The sequence below is a fragment of the Lithobates pipiens genome, unplaced genomic scaffold, assembly GCF_037356315.1.
Source record: "Lithobates pipiens isolate NorthernLeopardFrog02 unplaced genomic scaffold, aLitPip1_a1.2 Scaffold_22, whole genome shotgun sequence".
Lineage (NCBI taxonomy): Eukaryota > Metazoa > Chordata > Amphibia > Anura > Ranidae > Lithobates > Lithobates pipiens.
In genome coordinates, this window is record NW_027507784.1 from 1,544,658 (window position 1) to 1,561,594 (window position 16,937).

At 51.4% G+C, this 16,937-nt stretch overlaps 1 protein-coding gene across 2 annotated transcripts; it reads left to right on the forward strand.

Moving 5' to 3' along the window:
• Positions 1-6,511: 6,511 nt before the first annotated feature.
• On the forward strand, positions 6,512-10,424 carry LOC143925299 (claudin-4-like). Of its 2 annotated transcripts, none has more exons than XM_077449881.1 (2): positions 6,512-6,605; positions 9,652-10,424. In XM_077449881.1, the coding sequence occupies exon 2, from the start codon at positions 9,665-9,667 to the stop codon at positions 10,307-10,309; it is 645 nt and encodes a 214-aa protein (XP_077306007.1). In that variant the 5' UTR covers positions 6,512-6,605; positions 9,652-9,664; the 3' UTR covers positions 10,310-10,424. The 2 variants fall into 2 exon arrangements, with proteins under 2 accessions (XP_077306007.1, XP_077306009.1); XM_077449883.1 differs by lacking the exon at positions 6,512-6,605 and adding an exon at positions 7,314-7,403.
• The last annotated feature ends 6,513 nt before the right edge of the window (positions 10,425-16,937 follow it).

The following is a 16,937-nucleotide window of genomic DNA, read 5'->3' on the forward strand; positions in this document are numbered from 1 at the left end:
CCAACAACCATCCATCCGATCTCCAGACTACCACCAGACCCAACAACCACCCATCCAATCCATAGACTACCACCAGACCCAACAACCACCCATCCAATCTCCAGACTACCGCCAGACCCAACAACCATCCATCCGATCTCCAGACTACCACCAGACCCAACAACCTCCCATCCAATCCATAGACTACCACCAGACCCAACAACCACCCATCCAATCCATAGACTACCACCAGACCCAACAACCATCCATCCAATCCATAGACTACCACCAGACCCAACAACCACCCATCCAATCCATAGACTACCACCAGACCCAACAACCACCCATCCAATCTCCAGACTACCACCAGACCCAACAACCACCCATCCGATCTCCAGACTACTGCCAGAACCAACAACCACCCATCCAATCTTCAGACTACCACCAGACCCAACAACCACCCATCCAATCCATAGACTACCACCAGACCCAACAACCACCCATCCAATCTCCAGACTACTGCCAGACCCAACAACCATCCATCCGATCTCCAGACTACCACCAGACCCAACAACCACCCATCCAATCCATAGACTACCACCAGACCCAACAACCACCCATCCAATCTCCAGACTACCGCCAGACCCAACAACCATCCATCCGATCTCCAGACTACCACCAGACCCAACAACCACCCATCCAATCCATAGACTACCACCAGACCCAACAACCACCCATCCAATCCATAGACTACCACCAGACCCAACAACCACCCATCCAATCTCCAGACTACCACCAGACCCAACAACCACCCATCCGATCTCCAGACCACTGCCAGACCCAACAACCACCCATCCAATCTCCAGACTACTGCCAGACCCAACAACCATCCATCCAATCCCCAGACTACCGCCAGACCCAACAACCATCCATCCAATCTCCAGACTACTGCCAGACCCAACAACCACCCATCCAATCTCCAGACTACTGCCAGACCCAACAACCACCCATCCAATCTCCAGACTACTGCCAGACCCAACAATCACCCAGCCGATCTCCAGACTACTGCCAGACCCAACAACCACCCATCCAATCTCCAGACTACTGCCAGACCCAACAACCACCCATCCAATCTCCAGACTACTGCCAGACCCAACAATCACCCAGCCGATCTCCAGACTACTGCCAGACCCAACAACCACCCATCCAATCTCCAGACTACTGCCAGACCCAACAACCACCCATCCAATCTCCAGACTACAGCCAGACCTAACAACCACCCATCCAATCCCCAGACTACCGCCAGACCCAACAACCATCCATCCAATCCCCAGACTACCGCCAGACCCAACAACCACTCATCCAATCCCCAGACTACTGCCAGACCCAACAACCTCCCATCCAATCTCCAGACTACAGCCAGACCCAACAACCACCCATCCAATCTCCAGACTACTGCCAGACCCAACAACTACCCATCCAATCTCCAGACTACTGCCAGACACAACAACCTCCCATCCAATCTCCAAACTACTTCCAGACCCAACAACCACCCATCCAATCTCCAGACTACTGCCAGACCCAACAACCACCCATCCAATCTCCAGACTACTGCCAGACCCAACAACCACCCATCCAATCTCCAGACTACTGCCAGACCCAACAACCACCCATCCAATCTCCAGACTACTGCCAGACCCAAGAACCACCCATCCAATCTCCAGACTACAGCCAGACCCAACAACCTCCCATCCAATCTCCAGACTACTGCCAGACCCAACAACAATCCATCCAATCTCCAGACTACTGCCAGACCCAACAATCACCCATCCAATCTCCAGACTACTGCCAGACTCAACAACCACCCATCCAATCTCCAGACTACTGCCAGACCCAACAACCACCCATCCAATCTCCAGACTACTGCCAGACCCAACAACCACCCATCCAATCTCCAGACTACTGCCAGACCCAACAACCACCCATCCAATCTCCAGACTACAGCCAGACCCAACAACCACCCATCCAATCTCCAGACTACTGCCAGACCCAACAACCACCCATCCAATCTCCAGACTACTGCCAGACCCAACAACCTCCCATCCAATCTCCAGACTACTGCCAGACCCAACAACCTCCCATCCAATCTCCAGACTACTGCCAGACCCAACAACCACCCATCCAATCTCCAGACTACTGCCAGACCCAACAACCTCCCATCCAATCTCCAGACTACTGCCAGACCCAACAACCACCCATCCAATCTCCAGACTACAGCCAGACCCAACAACCACCCATCCAATCTCCAGACTACTGCCAGACCCAACAACCATCCATCCAATCCACAGACTACAGCCAGACCCAACAACCATCCATCCAATCTCCAGACTACTGCCAGACCCAACAACCTCCCATCCAATCTCCAGACTACTGCCAGACCCAACAACCTCCCATCCAATCTCCAGACTACTGCCAGACCCAACAACCTCCCATCCAATCTCCAGACTACTGCCAGACCCAACAACCACCCATCCAATCTCCAGACTACTGCCAGACCCAACAACCTCCCATCCAATCTCCAGACTACTGCCAGACCCAACAACCACCCATCCAATCTCCAGACTACAGCCAGACCCAACAACCACCCATCCAATCTCCAGACTACTGCCAGACCCAACAACCATCCATCCAATCCACAGACTACAGCCAGACCCAACAACCATCCATCCAATCTCCAGACTACAGCCAGACCCAACAACCACCCATCCAATCTCCAGACTACTGCCAGACCCAACAACCACCCATCCAATCTCCAGACTACTGCCAGACCCAACAACCACCCATCCAATCTCCAGACTACTGCCAGACCCAACAACCATCCATCCAATCCACAGACTACAGCCAGACCCAACAACCTCCCATCCAATCTCCAGACTACTGCCAGACCCAACAACCATCCATCCAATCTCCAGACTACAGCCAGACCCAACAACCACCCATCCAATCTCCAGACTACTGCCAGACCCAACAACCTCCCATCCAATCTCCAGACTACTGCTAGACCCAACAACCTCCCATCCAATCTCCAGACTACTGCCAGACCCAACAATCACCCATCCAATCTCCAGACTACTGCCAGACCCAACAACCACCCATCCAATCTCCAGACTACTGCCAGACCCAACAACCACCCATCCAATCTCCAGACTACTGCCAGACCCAACAACCTCCCATCCAATCTCCAGACTACAGCCAGACCCAACAACCACCCATCCAATCTCCAGACTACTGCCAGACCCAACAACCATCCATCCAATCCACAGACTACAGCCAGACCCAACAACCACCCATCCAATCTCCAGACTACTGCCAGACCCAACAACCTCCCATCCAATCTCCAGACTACTGCCAGACCCAACAACCTCCCATCCAATCTCCAGACTACTGCCAGACCCAACAACAATCCATCCAATCTCCAGACTACTGCCAGACCCAACAACCACCCATCCAATCTCCAGACTACTGCCAGACCCAACAACAATCCATCCAATCTCCAGACTACTGCCAGACCCAACAACCACCCATCCAATCTCCAGACTACTGCCAGACCCAACAACCACCCATCCAATCTCCAGACTACTGCCAGACCCAACAACCACCCATCCAATCTCCAGACTACTGCCAGACCCAACAACCACCCATCCAATCTCCAGACTACTGCCAGACCCAACAACCACCCATCCAATCTCCAGACTACTGCCAGACCCAACAACCACCCATCCAATCTCCAGACTACTGCCAGACCCAACAACCTCCCATCCAATCTCCAGACTACTGCCAGACCCAACAACCACCCATCCAATCTCCAGACTACTGCCAGACCCAACAACCACCCATCCAATCTCCAGACTACTGCCAGACCCAACAACCACCCATCCAATCTCCAGACTACAGCCAGACCCAACAACCACCCATCCAATCTCCAGACTACTGCCAGACCCAACAACCACCCATCCAATCTCCAGACTACTGCCAGACCCAACAACCTCCCATCCAATCTCCAGACTACTGCCAGACCCAACAACCTCCCATCCAATCTCCAGACTACTGCCAGACCCAACAACCACCCATCCAATCTCCAGACTACTGCCAGACCCAACAACCTCCCATCCAATCTCCAGACTACTGCCAGACCCAACAACCACCCATCCAATCTCCAGACTACAGCCAGACCCAACAACCACCCATCCAATCTCCAGACTACTGCCAGACCCAACAACCATCCATCCAATCCACAGACTACAGCCAGACCCAACAACCATCCATCCAATCTCCAGACTACTGCCAGACCCAACAACCTCCCATCCAATCTCCAGACTACTGCCAGACCCAACAACCTCCCATCCAATCTCCAGACTACTGCCAGACCCAACAACCTCCCATCCAATCTCCAGACTACTGCCAGACCCAACAACCACCCATCCAATCTCCAGACTACTGCCAGACCCAACAACCACCCATCCAATCTCCAGACTACTGCCAGACCCAACAACAATCCATCCAATCTCCAGACTACTGCCAGACCCAACAACCACCCATCCAATCTCCAGACTACTGCCAGACCCAACAACCACCCATCCAATCTCCAGACTACTGCCAGACCCAACAACCTCCCATCCAATCTCCAGACTACTGCCAGACCCAACAACCACCCATCCAATCTCCAGACTACAGCCAGACCCAACAACCACCCATCCAATCTCCAGACTACAGCCAGACCCAACAACCACCCATCCAATCTCCAGACTACAAACTGTCACATGGTGCAGGAATCGAATCGCAAAGGAGTGACCACCCATGTGCTCCGATTCCAGTGTGGACCAAAAAAAAGGGTCCTGCACCATTTTGGGGCAAATGCGATGCGATTTCAGACAGTTTGTATTGCTGAATTTGCATCACATGTGATCTGCACTGCAGTGTGAATGTCTGCGATCGCACACGTCATGATACATTGTATATACACGGATGATATGAGGATACATTGTATATACACGGATGATATGAGGATACATTGTATATACACGGATGATATGAGGATACATGATATATACATGGATGATATGAGGATACATTGTATATACACGGATGATATGAGGATACATTGTATATACAGGGATGATATGAGGATACATTGTATATACACGTATGATATGAGGATACATTGTATATACAGGGATGATATGAGGATACATTGTATATACACAGATGATATGAGGATACATTGTATATACACGGATGATATGAGGATACATTGTATATACACGGATGATATAATGATACATTGTATATACAGGGATGATATGAGGATACATTGTATATACACGGATGATATGAGGATACATTGTATATACACGTATGATATGAGGATACATTGTATATACAGGGATGATATGAGGATACATTGTATATACACGTATGATATGAGGATACATTGTATATACAGGGATGATATGAGGATACATTGTATATACACAGATGATATGAGGATACATTGTATATACAGGGATGATATAATGATACATTGTATATACAGGGATGATATGAGGATACATTGTATATACACGTATGATATGAGGATACATTGTATATACAGGGATGATATGATGATACATTGTATATACAGGGATGATATAATGATACATTGTATATACAGGGATGATATGAGGATACATTGTATATACACGTATGATATGAGGATACATTGTATATACAGGGATGATATGAGGATACATTGTATATACACGTATGATATGAGGATACATTGTATATACAGGGATGATATGAGGATACATTGTATATACACGTATGATATGAGGATACATTGTATATACAGGGATGATATGAGGATACATTGTATATACACAGATGATATGAGGATACATTGTATATACACGGATGATATAATGATACATTGTATATACACAGATGATATGAGGATACATTGTATATACACGTATGATATGAGGATACATTGTATATACAGGGATGATATGAGGATACATTGTATATACACGGATGATATAATGATACATTGTATATACACAGATGATATGAGGATACATTGTATATACACGTATGATATGAGGATACATTGTATATACACGTATGATATGAGGATACATTGTATATACAGGGATGATATAATGATACATTGTATATACACGGATGATATGAGGATACATTGTATATACACGTATGATATGAGGATACATTGTATATACAGGGATGATATAATGATACATTGTATATACACGGATGATATGAGGATACATTGTATATATAAACATTGTCTATCTATGTTGTGAGTTTCGCTCAGCATTGTGTGATGAGGGTTCTTTGGTATTTTGTTCCCAGGAGCTGACACTCTAGACCTCCTCCCCTCCCCCCTGGTGAGGATGATGATGGTAATGAAGGGGTTTCAGTGAAACTTCCCTCCCAGGTGAGGACACTTCCCCCATTGTTCCTCCTCCACCTGATTCCTCTCTGCCTGTGATGTCATCAGGGGGTATATAAGTCAGGGGATGGGGGCAGGTGATCAGCATTCATTCCTCTCCTTGGTGTGGCAGGTAAGAGAAGATGTTGGGGGTCCCTGTGTATGGAGGGGAACCATTGTGTGGATTATTATGGGGTGGGCCTCTTGTGTGGTTTTGGGTTCCTCTACTTGTTATATTATTGGGGGGGGGGGGGGGGGGGTTTCTATGCCCTTGTGTTGGGGGACACTGTATGGTCTGGAGGGTTTTTTGTGGGACTTGGGCCTGAGTGTTTTGTAGCTTGAAGCCTGAAGTTACAAAATGGGGCGGAGGAGGAAACCCATCATCCTCTATGGAGACGGTTCTCATCTCCATTCCAAGTCTCTTGAAGCTCAAACAAGTCCTGGACATTTATTTTATATTTTTTTTGTCGCTCATATTGGGCAGATTTGGGTGTTTTTATTCTTTGGTGACATTTTGCCCCGCACAGGTGTAGTAAAATGATGCAAGTTGTCTGCCTGAACGCCCTATACTCAGGTGTGAATGGGGCTCTGTAGTGGATGTGGTGTGTAGGGGTCCCTATAGGTTTGGGGGGCTTGATGTACATTGCTTGGGACATGTGGGGATTTTTTTTGTACCCTTGTGATGCCCCCTCACTATAGGGGCACAGTACCCCATGCAGACTCCCTACACTTCCTTGGGGTACGGTACCCCTATAGTGAATTGGGGGGGGGGGGGGCTCAGTGAGTGGCTCGGTCTCCATGGATTTCGGTCTTTGATCGGTACCCCGCCCCCTCCAGTCCTCTTCACTACAGCCCCCCCCACATTACTGTACAGAGGCTGGTGGAGGGAAGCGCCGCTGTTTATCCTGCGCTCTTCTGAAATCTGAACAATGTAATGTATTTGTACATGGAGAAATGCTGGGGGCACTGAGGGGGGGGGGGGGGACTGCTAGTGGAGAGGGGGGTCTGCACTGGGGGGGTCTATACTGATGGAGGGGGGGTCTGCACTGAAATCACTGACTAGATGCCTTACCAGGCCCGCTGCAGCCAAGCCCTGTGATGAGGCTGCATTTTCATGGGCGCTGGTAAGTCTGCGATTTGTTGGGGGGGGGGGGGGGGGAGGGTTCAGCACCAGTGCAAAGCATTGCCTCCCTGAAATTGGTTTTTGTGGGGGGGGGGGTGGGGGTGCCCTGCTGCATAAGTCTATAGGATGATGCGAATGTTGTGAGGTGCCTGTCTTTTTGGGGGGGGGGGGGGGGTTGAGCACCTTAGTGGGAGGAAGGGTCTTGGGCATCTTTAGGTATCTGTATGGGGGGGGGGGGTCTTTGTATACAGGATCAACTGCTACTTTTTCTAGTCTCCTTCCACCTGTTCCCAATGGGGGGGGGGGAGGGAATTCTCAACTTCCTCCATAAACCTTATTCTTTTGTGTGCAGGAATCTCAATTCATTGTGTCGTTCCCCCCCCCCCCCCCCCACCTACAAAGGGGTGGGGGGGAGGAGATTACCAGTCCTAGACTGAATACAATGGTGGGGGTGGGGGGGCTCCATTCACCTGGTGCTCAGGGTTACCAATCTTTATCTGCCGGTGTATGGTGGTTGGGATGGGTTTTGATTGAATTGTTTGTCCTCAGTTTTGTGGCAGTAGATTGTACAATCAGATCTGTCTGGATGTTCTCCTGCCGATGTTGCCAAAGATCTGACCAATCCTCTCCAGGCCAGACGATGGTAACATGGCTCCAGTCACGTTTATTGTAATGCAGAGGATTTTTATCAGGGGCGTAATTATAGGGGGTGCAGCAGTCGCGAACGCAACTGGGCCCTGTGATGCAGGGGGCCCATGCAGCCCCCTGTACATATGGCCGGCAGCAGCATAGGCAGCTAGGGGTAGCAGTGCACCATGCACACGGGTGGTGGAGGTGGAGGGTGACTAGCAGAGCTCCATGCTCGACTATCACACTGGCTGCTCTTTAGTTGTGCATTCCCCGCATGACCTGTGTCCTCGGCCGGCTCCTCAGAGTACCCCTCTCCTGCTCCATGCATTGCCGCTCAGTCCGATGTCTGTTCTCCCAGCCATCACCCCTGGGGACAGGGACTCCTTCTCACCTGGGGGCAGTAACTTCATCTGCCTTGGAGAAAAGGACCTCATCTCTTCTGGGGACGGGGACCCCATCCTGCCTAGGGACAGTCACCCAATGGGGCACCTAAAAATAAATTATTTTAAAAAACTACTGATGCCAGTGGTGGAACTACAGGGCTGACAAAGGTCATACCTGTGACCACGCCCTGGAGTTCCAGCGCTGGACTCGGAGGGAAGGGCCCTGGCTGGGGTTCAGGGGGGCCCTTCATGGTTTCTTGCATCGGGGCCCTGAAGGTTCTAGTTACACCACTGAGTTTTATATATATATTTTTATGCAACCTGCACCCTAGCTGAACTGCTGGATCTTTAGGGAAACACCTAAAAATGTTGTGTGAGGGGCAGTAAAGTGCGGTCACTGATGACTCTATATGGTTGCCCCATCCATGTGAAGGTTCTTCACACAAAATGGTGAAATATTGCAGCTCATCAGTCCTTGGATGTGGTTTTTTTCCATTTGGGTTTTTGGGCTCAAGCCTTCAGTAAGTACAGAAAATGCCTGAAGAGATCTTCTCTACTAATCCTCTCATGTAATGGGAGATGAAGAGAAGTGACACCCATGGCTTCTCCCGTAGATGCAGTGGAGGTGTTGTCACCCTACGGCAGGGATTGGTCACGGGACCAAAACCGATACCATCTACAGGTTGGTGATCTGCAATGTTAAATTTTTTTGGGGTTGGATGCGCATGAGTTGAAGCAGTGGTGTCACCGGGAAAAAATTGTCACCCCCCCCCCCCCCCCCCACACACAGAGTGAATCTCCTTACTGGCCAAGTCTTGTACTGAGTCCAAAGGAACTATAGTTGGGTAACGAAGGCTCCTGACTCAAAGCACCAAAAGACAATGAGCATCCAACACCTGACCGGTCAGGAATTTGTTGTAGTCTTTTTGGGGGGGGGGGTCTGATATTGGTCCTCAGGGTGTTTTGGGGTTTGTTTGTTTTTTGACATGCTTAATAACTGTTGTCATTGGTTGCAATGTAATGACCCGTGTGCTTCCTTGCAGATTCCAGTCAACAATGGCTTCTACTGGTCTTCAGCTTCTTGGGATGATCTTGGCCCTGATTGGCTGGGTGGGATCCATCATCACCTGTGCCATGCCAATGTGGAAGGTGACTGCATTCATCGGGAACAACATTGTGGTGGCGCAGATCATCTGGGAAGGCCTGTGGATGAATTGCATCGTTCAGAGCACCGGCCAGATGCAGTGCAAGGTCTACGACTCCATGTTGGCCTTGCCTCAAGACCTTCAGGCCGCCCGCGCCCTCACGGTCATCTGTGTCCTTGTGGCTGTCCTAGGCCTGCTCATCGGCATTGTGGGAGCCAAATGTACCAACTGTGTGGAAAATGAGAACACCAAGGCGAGGGTCAGCCTGGTGTCCGGCGTGATCTTTGTGGTGGCAGGGATCCTAATACTCATCCCTGTCTGCTGGTCGGCCAACACCATCATCCGTGACTTCTACAACCCACTGGTGACAGATGCCCAGAAGAGGGAGTTGGGGGCTGCTATCTACATTGGCTGGGCTTCCGCTGCTCTGATGCTGCTGGGTGGGGGGCTTCTGTGCTGCTCCTGCCCCAAGAAAGATGATGCCCCATACTCTGCCCGCTATACTGCCGCCCCCTCTGGGGCTCGCAGTGAGTACACCACCAAGAACTACGTGTGAGGACTGATGGGATGCCCTATTATGGCATGAAGACAGACTTGAGGGGGGGGGGGGGGGTGCTTGTGCTGGATTTTATGTAACTTTCATGTTTAATAAAATTATTCTTTTTGTAGAACCGACCTGTCTGGCCTGAACATATCTGTCGCGCCCCCCCTAAGGTGAACTAATGACTAGGATGAGGGCGACTTTCTGAAGATGTAAGTCTTGCGTTGGGTTCTCCTAGATCAGTGATGGGGTTGCCAAGGTTCGCCAGATGTTTTGGAACTACATTTCCCATGATGCTCTTGCACTCTGCAGTATAGTTGCGCATCATGGGAAATGTTGTTCCAAAACATCTGGGGTACCAAGGTTCACCATCACTGTCCTAGATGGTAGAGAACCTCCAGATCTACAAGCCCATCTAACTCCATGTGACTTTGTGGAGTGGGGGTGGGCTAGGACCCCTGTCAGGAAGGCCTGGATCACCCCCCCCCCCCCCATTGAGTTGAGGGAATTTGAAATAAGCTGTCCATGGAATGAAAATGGCGGGGGGGGGGGGGGTAGTAGAGTGTTGGGCAGTGGAAAGGATCTTTAAAATTGGGGTGTTGGACAATGGTAACTATTCTTCAGGCAATGGGGGGGGGGGGGGGGTCAGTTCCGAACTGTCCTGTGGGGGGGGAGATTGGACAGATCTGTCCCTTGCGTTGTCCCATCTGTAAAGATTGGGCAGATATGTCCAACCATTGTCCTATGTGGGAGGGGGCAGGTCTTTCATCTGATGGAGGACATTCCTCGGAGTTGTCCTGTGTGGCCGGAGGGCTGGGCTGAGTCTCTCCTGTAATTATCAGTCATGTATGTCCATGGTCAGGAAATCGGAATACAAAGATCCCCCCCCCCCCCCCCACTGTAAATCATTACCAGGACAATGAGGAGACTGAGCAAACTCCAGACAATGGAGCCATTCACTAACCTGAGACTTCAGAGGAGTGGGGGGGGGCATAGAGATCAAATCTATTCATATGGGGGGGGGGGGGGGGGTGGGGTTGCACTTCACACCACTGGACAACATCGCACAGCTACAGAGACTTCCACATTCCTGATCCGTCCTGTACGCTGGGTGGAATTCCCAGTAGGGGTGATGACCTGTCATGGGGTATTTGCTCTACTGTCTGGATTTGGTGGGAGGAATTCTGCTGCTGTCTGGTACCTTGGGTTGGGGGAGGGGCCACATTGTGGATCAATTTGAATATGTCCGATCCCTTTTCTGCTAAGAATTCTCAGTCCTCATATTCTGGAGGAGTTCTTGGCATGGTCAGGAGGGAATGACCATATTTGGTCAGTGATGTCACTGGGAATACCCCCCCCCCCCCCCCCTCATGTTCAGTGGTCAGACTGCTGCCCTCACTTGTAGGGAGGCAGGATTGGCCATCAGGCTTTCTCTTGATTGGATGTACATTGAAGCATTTTCTCTTGTGGGGGTTCCCCCCCCCGATAATATGTACCTCTTGCTCACAAACATAGGGGGGGGGCTTGTTTTTGTCACTTGCCAGTTCAGCTTCATGGGAGTTTGGGGTGATACCACTTTTGGGCTCCATCTTGGCATTCATCTAGATCTGGGGGGCAACCCCCACACGGAGGTTGCTTGGGGTTACCTGTAGGGGGGGGGGGGGTTATAGATGCATCCAGCCCCCATGTCATTCATAATTTCTTTATTGGCCTAGAAAATGTTCAGAACTCATGTTTAACATTCAGCTCCCATTGACCTCAATGAGGATCAGATGCAGCCCCTTAAGTGGGGTTTACCACCAAGGGCACCGGGTACATTCAGCTCATCTCCACGCCTCACCTCCCTAAGACAGGGGGGTGGTCAGATTGGGTTTTCCACGAATGGTTCAGTGATCTTGTGGCTGTGGTCTATGGGGGGGGGGGGGGGGGGCAGCGTTTTGCTGCCTAAATTTTGACTGGTTTTGGACAAACGTGCCTAAAGGGTATGGAATGGTAGGCAGTGCCATGGGGGAGGTCAGTTTGTAAAAGTATGCGGTCTTCTCATGTGGTTTGAGGGCAACATTCATGTACGCCACTCCTTAAATGTGGTTTTTTTTTTTTTTTTTTTTTTTTTTTGTGAATGCTGAAATGGTTACAGGACAGTCTTGGTGACGGTGCGTATTTAGCATGAATTGCTTTTTATTCTGGCTGACCAACAGCAGCACACCGATCAGTCATTTTAGGTTTAAAAAAACCCCGGACAGGGTGGTTTCTCAGGTAGTGATGCACGCTTTATCATATGGTAGTAAACCTGCATTGACCAGCCAATATAAAAAAACAAAACAAAACACTGGGCCGTGGTTTGTGGCGGTCCCTATCATCAATACAGGACTGATCAATACAGTCTGCAGTGGACCCAACCGTGTAAACATTGGCCGGCAGCAAGAAAGGTTTAATCAGGAATAATAGGCCTAACTGGTGTGTGCCTAACCTTTTATCTGTAGGGGGGAGAAAGGCCACTTTTGTAAGGAAAGACTTGCAGTGAAAATGTTTACCCTACAATTGAATCCAATACACCCCCACCAACGTTCACGGTGACCCTTGTCCCTAGTGCTGGCCTTCTCTATGCAATATAACTAGTATGGTGAGACATCCTGTCACTTATTGCAGATCTCAATTTCTGGAGCCACTTCCTCATCCTCTGGTATTGTCATTCAAGGCAGTGAGAGCCCCTCCATCACCCATGTATTATGTAGACTGCAGCTAACTGTGGGGAACACAAACTTCACACTGACTGCATCCAGGAGAGCTGAGGAGGGGGCTTCATCTAGGAACAGATCTCATGGGGGAGGGGGCCCCGTGTAGGAACAGATCCCATGGGGGAGGGGCCCCCGTGTAGGAACAGATCCCACAGAGGAGGAATGTTTTGCAGGACCAAATCTCATGAAGGGAGGGTGCTTCATGTGGGATCAGATCCCATTGCAAGGGCTTCATGAGGCCCAGAACTCATGGGAGGCGTCACGTAGAACAAGATCTCATGGGAAGGGCTTCATGTAGGACCAGATACAATGGGCGGTGGCTACATGTAGAATCAGATCCAATTGGGGAGGGAGGGGCTCATTTTGGATCGGGTCCCATGGTGAGGAGGGATGCATAGGACAGGATCTCATGAAGGGAGGGTGCTTCATGTAGTATTAAATCTTGGGGAGGTTTCATGTAAGAGCAGATCTGAGCAGAAAGGCCTTCATGTAGGGCAGGATCCCGCGGTAAGGGCTTCATGTAGGGCAGGATCCCGCGGTAAGGGCTTCATGTAGGGCAGGATCCCGTGGTAAGGGCTTCATGTAGGGCAAGATCCCGCGGTAAGGGCTTCATGTAGGGCAGGATCCCAAGGTAAGGCCTTCATGTAGGGCAGGATCCCGCGGTAAGGGCTTCATGTAGGGCAGGATCCCAAGGTAAGGCCTTCATGTAGGGCAGGATCCCGCTGTAAGGGCTTCATGTAGGGCAGGATCCCGCGGTAAGGGCTTCATGTAGGGCAGGATCCCGCGGTAAGGGCTTCATGTAGGGCAGGATCCCGCGGTAAGGGCTTCATGTAGGGCAGGATCCCGCGGTAAGGGCTTCATGTAGGGCAGGATCCCGCGGTAAGGGTTTCATGTAGGGCAGGATCCCGCGGTAAGGGTTTCATGTAGGGCAGGATCCCGCGGTAAGGCCTTCATGTAGGGCAGGATCCCGCGGTAAGGGCTTCATGTAGGGCAGGATCCTGCGGTAAGGGCTTCATGTAGGGCAGGATCCTGCGGTAAGGGCTTCATGTAGGGCAGGATCCCGCGGTAAGGGCTTCATGTAGGGCAGGATCCCGTGGTAAGGGCTTCATGTAGGGCAGGATCCCAAGGTAAGGCCTTCATGTAGGGCAGGATCCCGCGGTAAGGCCTTCATGTAGGGCAGGATCCCGCTGTAAGGGCTTCATGTAGGGCAGGATCCCGCTGTAAGGGCTTCATGTAGGGCAGGATCCCGCTGTAAGGGCTTCATGTAGGGCAGGATCCCGCTGTAAGGGCTTCATGTAGGGCAGGATCCCGCTGTAAGGGCTTCATGTAGGGCAGGATCCCGCTGTAAGGGCTTCATGTAGGGCAGGATCCCGCGGTAAGGGCTTCATGTAGGGCAGGATCCCGCGGTAAGGGCTTCATGTAGGGCAGGATCCCGCGGTAAGGGCTTCATGTAGGGCAGGATCCCGCGGTAAGGGCTTCATGTAGGGCAGGATCCCGCGGTAAGGGCTTCATGTAGGGCAGGATCCCGCGGTAAGGGCTTCATGTAGGGCAGGATCCCGCGGTAAGGGCTTCATGTAGGGCAGGATCCCGCGGTAAGGGCTTCATGTAGGGCAGGATCCCGCGGTAAGGGCTTCATGTAGGGCAGGATCCCGCGGTAAGGGCTTCATGTAGGGCAGGATCCCGCGGTAAGGGCTTCATGTAGGGCAGGATCCCGCGGTAAGGCCTTCATGTAGGGCAGGATCCCGCTGTAAGGGCTTCATGTAGGGCAGGATCCCGCTGTAAGGGCTTCATGTAGGGCAGGATCCTGCGGTAAGGGCTTCATGTAGGGCAGGATCCCGCGGTAAGGGTTTCATGTAGGGCAGGATCCCGCGGTAAGGGTTTCATGTAGGGCAGGATCCCGCGGTAAGGGCTTCATGTAGGGCAGGATCCCGCGGTAAGGGTTTCATGTAGGGCAGGATCCCGCTGTAAGGGCTTCATGTAGGGCAGGATCCCGCGGTAAGGGCTTCATGTAGGGCAGGATCCCGCGGTAAGGGTTTCATGTAGGGCAGGATCCTGCGGTAAGGGCTTCATGTAGGGCAGGATCCCGCGGTAAGGGCTTCATGTAGGGCAGGATCCCAAGGTAAGGCCTTCATGTAGGGCAGGATCCCGCGGTAAGGCCTTCATGTAGGGCAGGATCCCGCGGTAAGGCCTTCATGTAGGGCAGGATCCCGCTGTAAGGGCTTCATGTAGGGCAGGATCCCGCTGTAAGGGCTTCATGTAGGGCAGGATCCCGCTGTAAGGGCTTCATGTAGGGCAGGATCCCGCTGTAAAGGCTTCATGTAGGGCAGGATCCCGCTGTAAGGGCTTCATGTAGGGCAGGATCCCGCGGTAAGGGCTTCATGTAGGGCAGGATCCCGCGGTAAGGGCTTCATGTAGGGCAGGATCCCGCGGTAAGGGCTTCATGTAGGGCAGGATCCCACGGTAAGGGCTTCATGTAGGGCAGGATCCCGCGGTAAGGGCTTCATGTAGGGCAGGATCCCGCGGTAAGGGCTTCATGTAGGGCAGGATCCCGCGGTAAGGGCTTCATGTAGGGCAGGATCCTGCGGTAAGGGCTTCATGTAGGGCAGGATCCTGCGGTAAGGGCTTCATGTAGGGCAGGATCCCGCGGTAAGGCCTTCATGTAGGGCAGGATCCTGCTGTAAGGGCTTCATGTAGGGCAGGATCCCGCTGTAAGGGCTTCATGTAGGGCAGGATCCTGCGGTAAGGCCTTCATGTAGGGCAGGATCCCGCTGTAAGGGCTTCATGTAGGGCAGGATCCCGCTGTAAGGGCTTCATGTAGGGCAGGATCCTGCGGTAAGGCCTTCATGTAGGGCAGGATCCCGCTGTAAGGGCTTCATGTAGGGCAGGATCCCGCTGTAAGGGCTTCATGTAGGGCAGGATCCTGCGGTAAGGCCTTCATGTAGGGCAGGATCCCGCTGTAAGGGCTTCATGTAGGGCAGGATCCCGCTGTAAGGGCTTCATGTAGGGCAGGATCCTGCGGTAAGGCCTTCATGTAGGGCAGGATCCCGCTGTAAGGGCTTCATGTAGGGCAAGGCCTTCATGTAGGGCAGGATCCCGTGGTAAGGGCTTCATGTAGGGCAGGATCCCGCGGTAAGGCCTTCATGTAGGGCAGGATCCCGCGGTAAGGCCTTCATGTAGGGCAGGATCCCGCGTTAAGGGCTTCATGTAGGGCAGGATCCTGCGGTAAGGCCTTCATGTAGGGCAGGATCCTGCGGTAAGGCCTTCATGTAGGGCAGGATCCCGCTGTAAGGGCTTCATGTAGGGCAAGGCCTTCATGTAGGGCAGGATCCCGTGGTGAGGGCTTCATGTAGGGCAGGATCCCGTGGTAAGGGCTTCATGTAGGGCAGGATCCTGCGGTAAGGGCTTCATGTAAGACCAGTTCCTATATAGGGGGACTTTTTCTGTTCAACCAGATTGTATGAGGGCTTCATGTAGGATCAGATCTCAGCATAGGGAATACATTGATATGTTCCCAGTATATTATCCCTCCTGTATGGAAATCTACAATGTTTTCCCACCTAAACCAGTTTTTACTAATAAATGATCTAGGCAGCCTTGTGCTGCACGGAACTGACCAGTTGTTGGGTGGCCATGAAGGGAGGAAAGGGAGATAATTAGCAAAGTTACATTTGGTAGCACAATGAATAGTGTCTGTCAGTGACGTGTTGGGTCTTCAACATGTATGACCACTCAGTCAATGAAATGTCGTATTGTAGAGATGAAGTGTGGGGTCCTCATGGTGTATTGTAGAGATGAAGTGTGGGGTCCTCATGGTGTATTGTAGAGATGAAGTGTGGGGTCCTCATGGTGTATTGTAGAGATGAAGTGTGGGGTCTTCATGGTGTATTGTAGAGATGAAGTGTGGG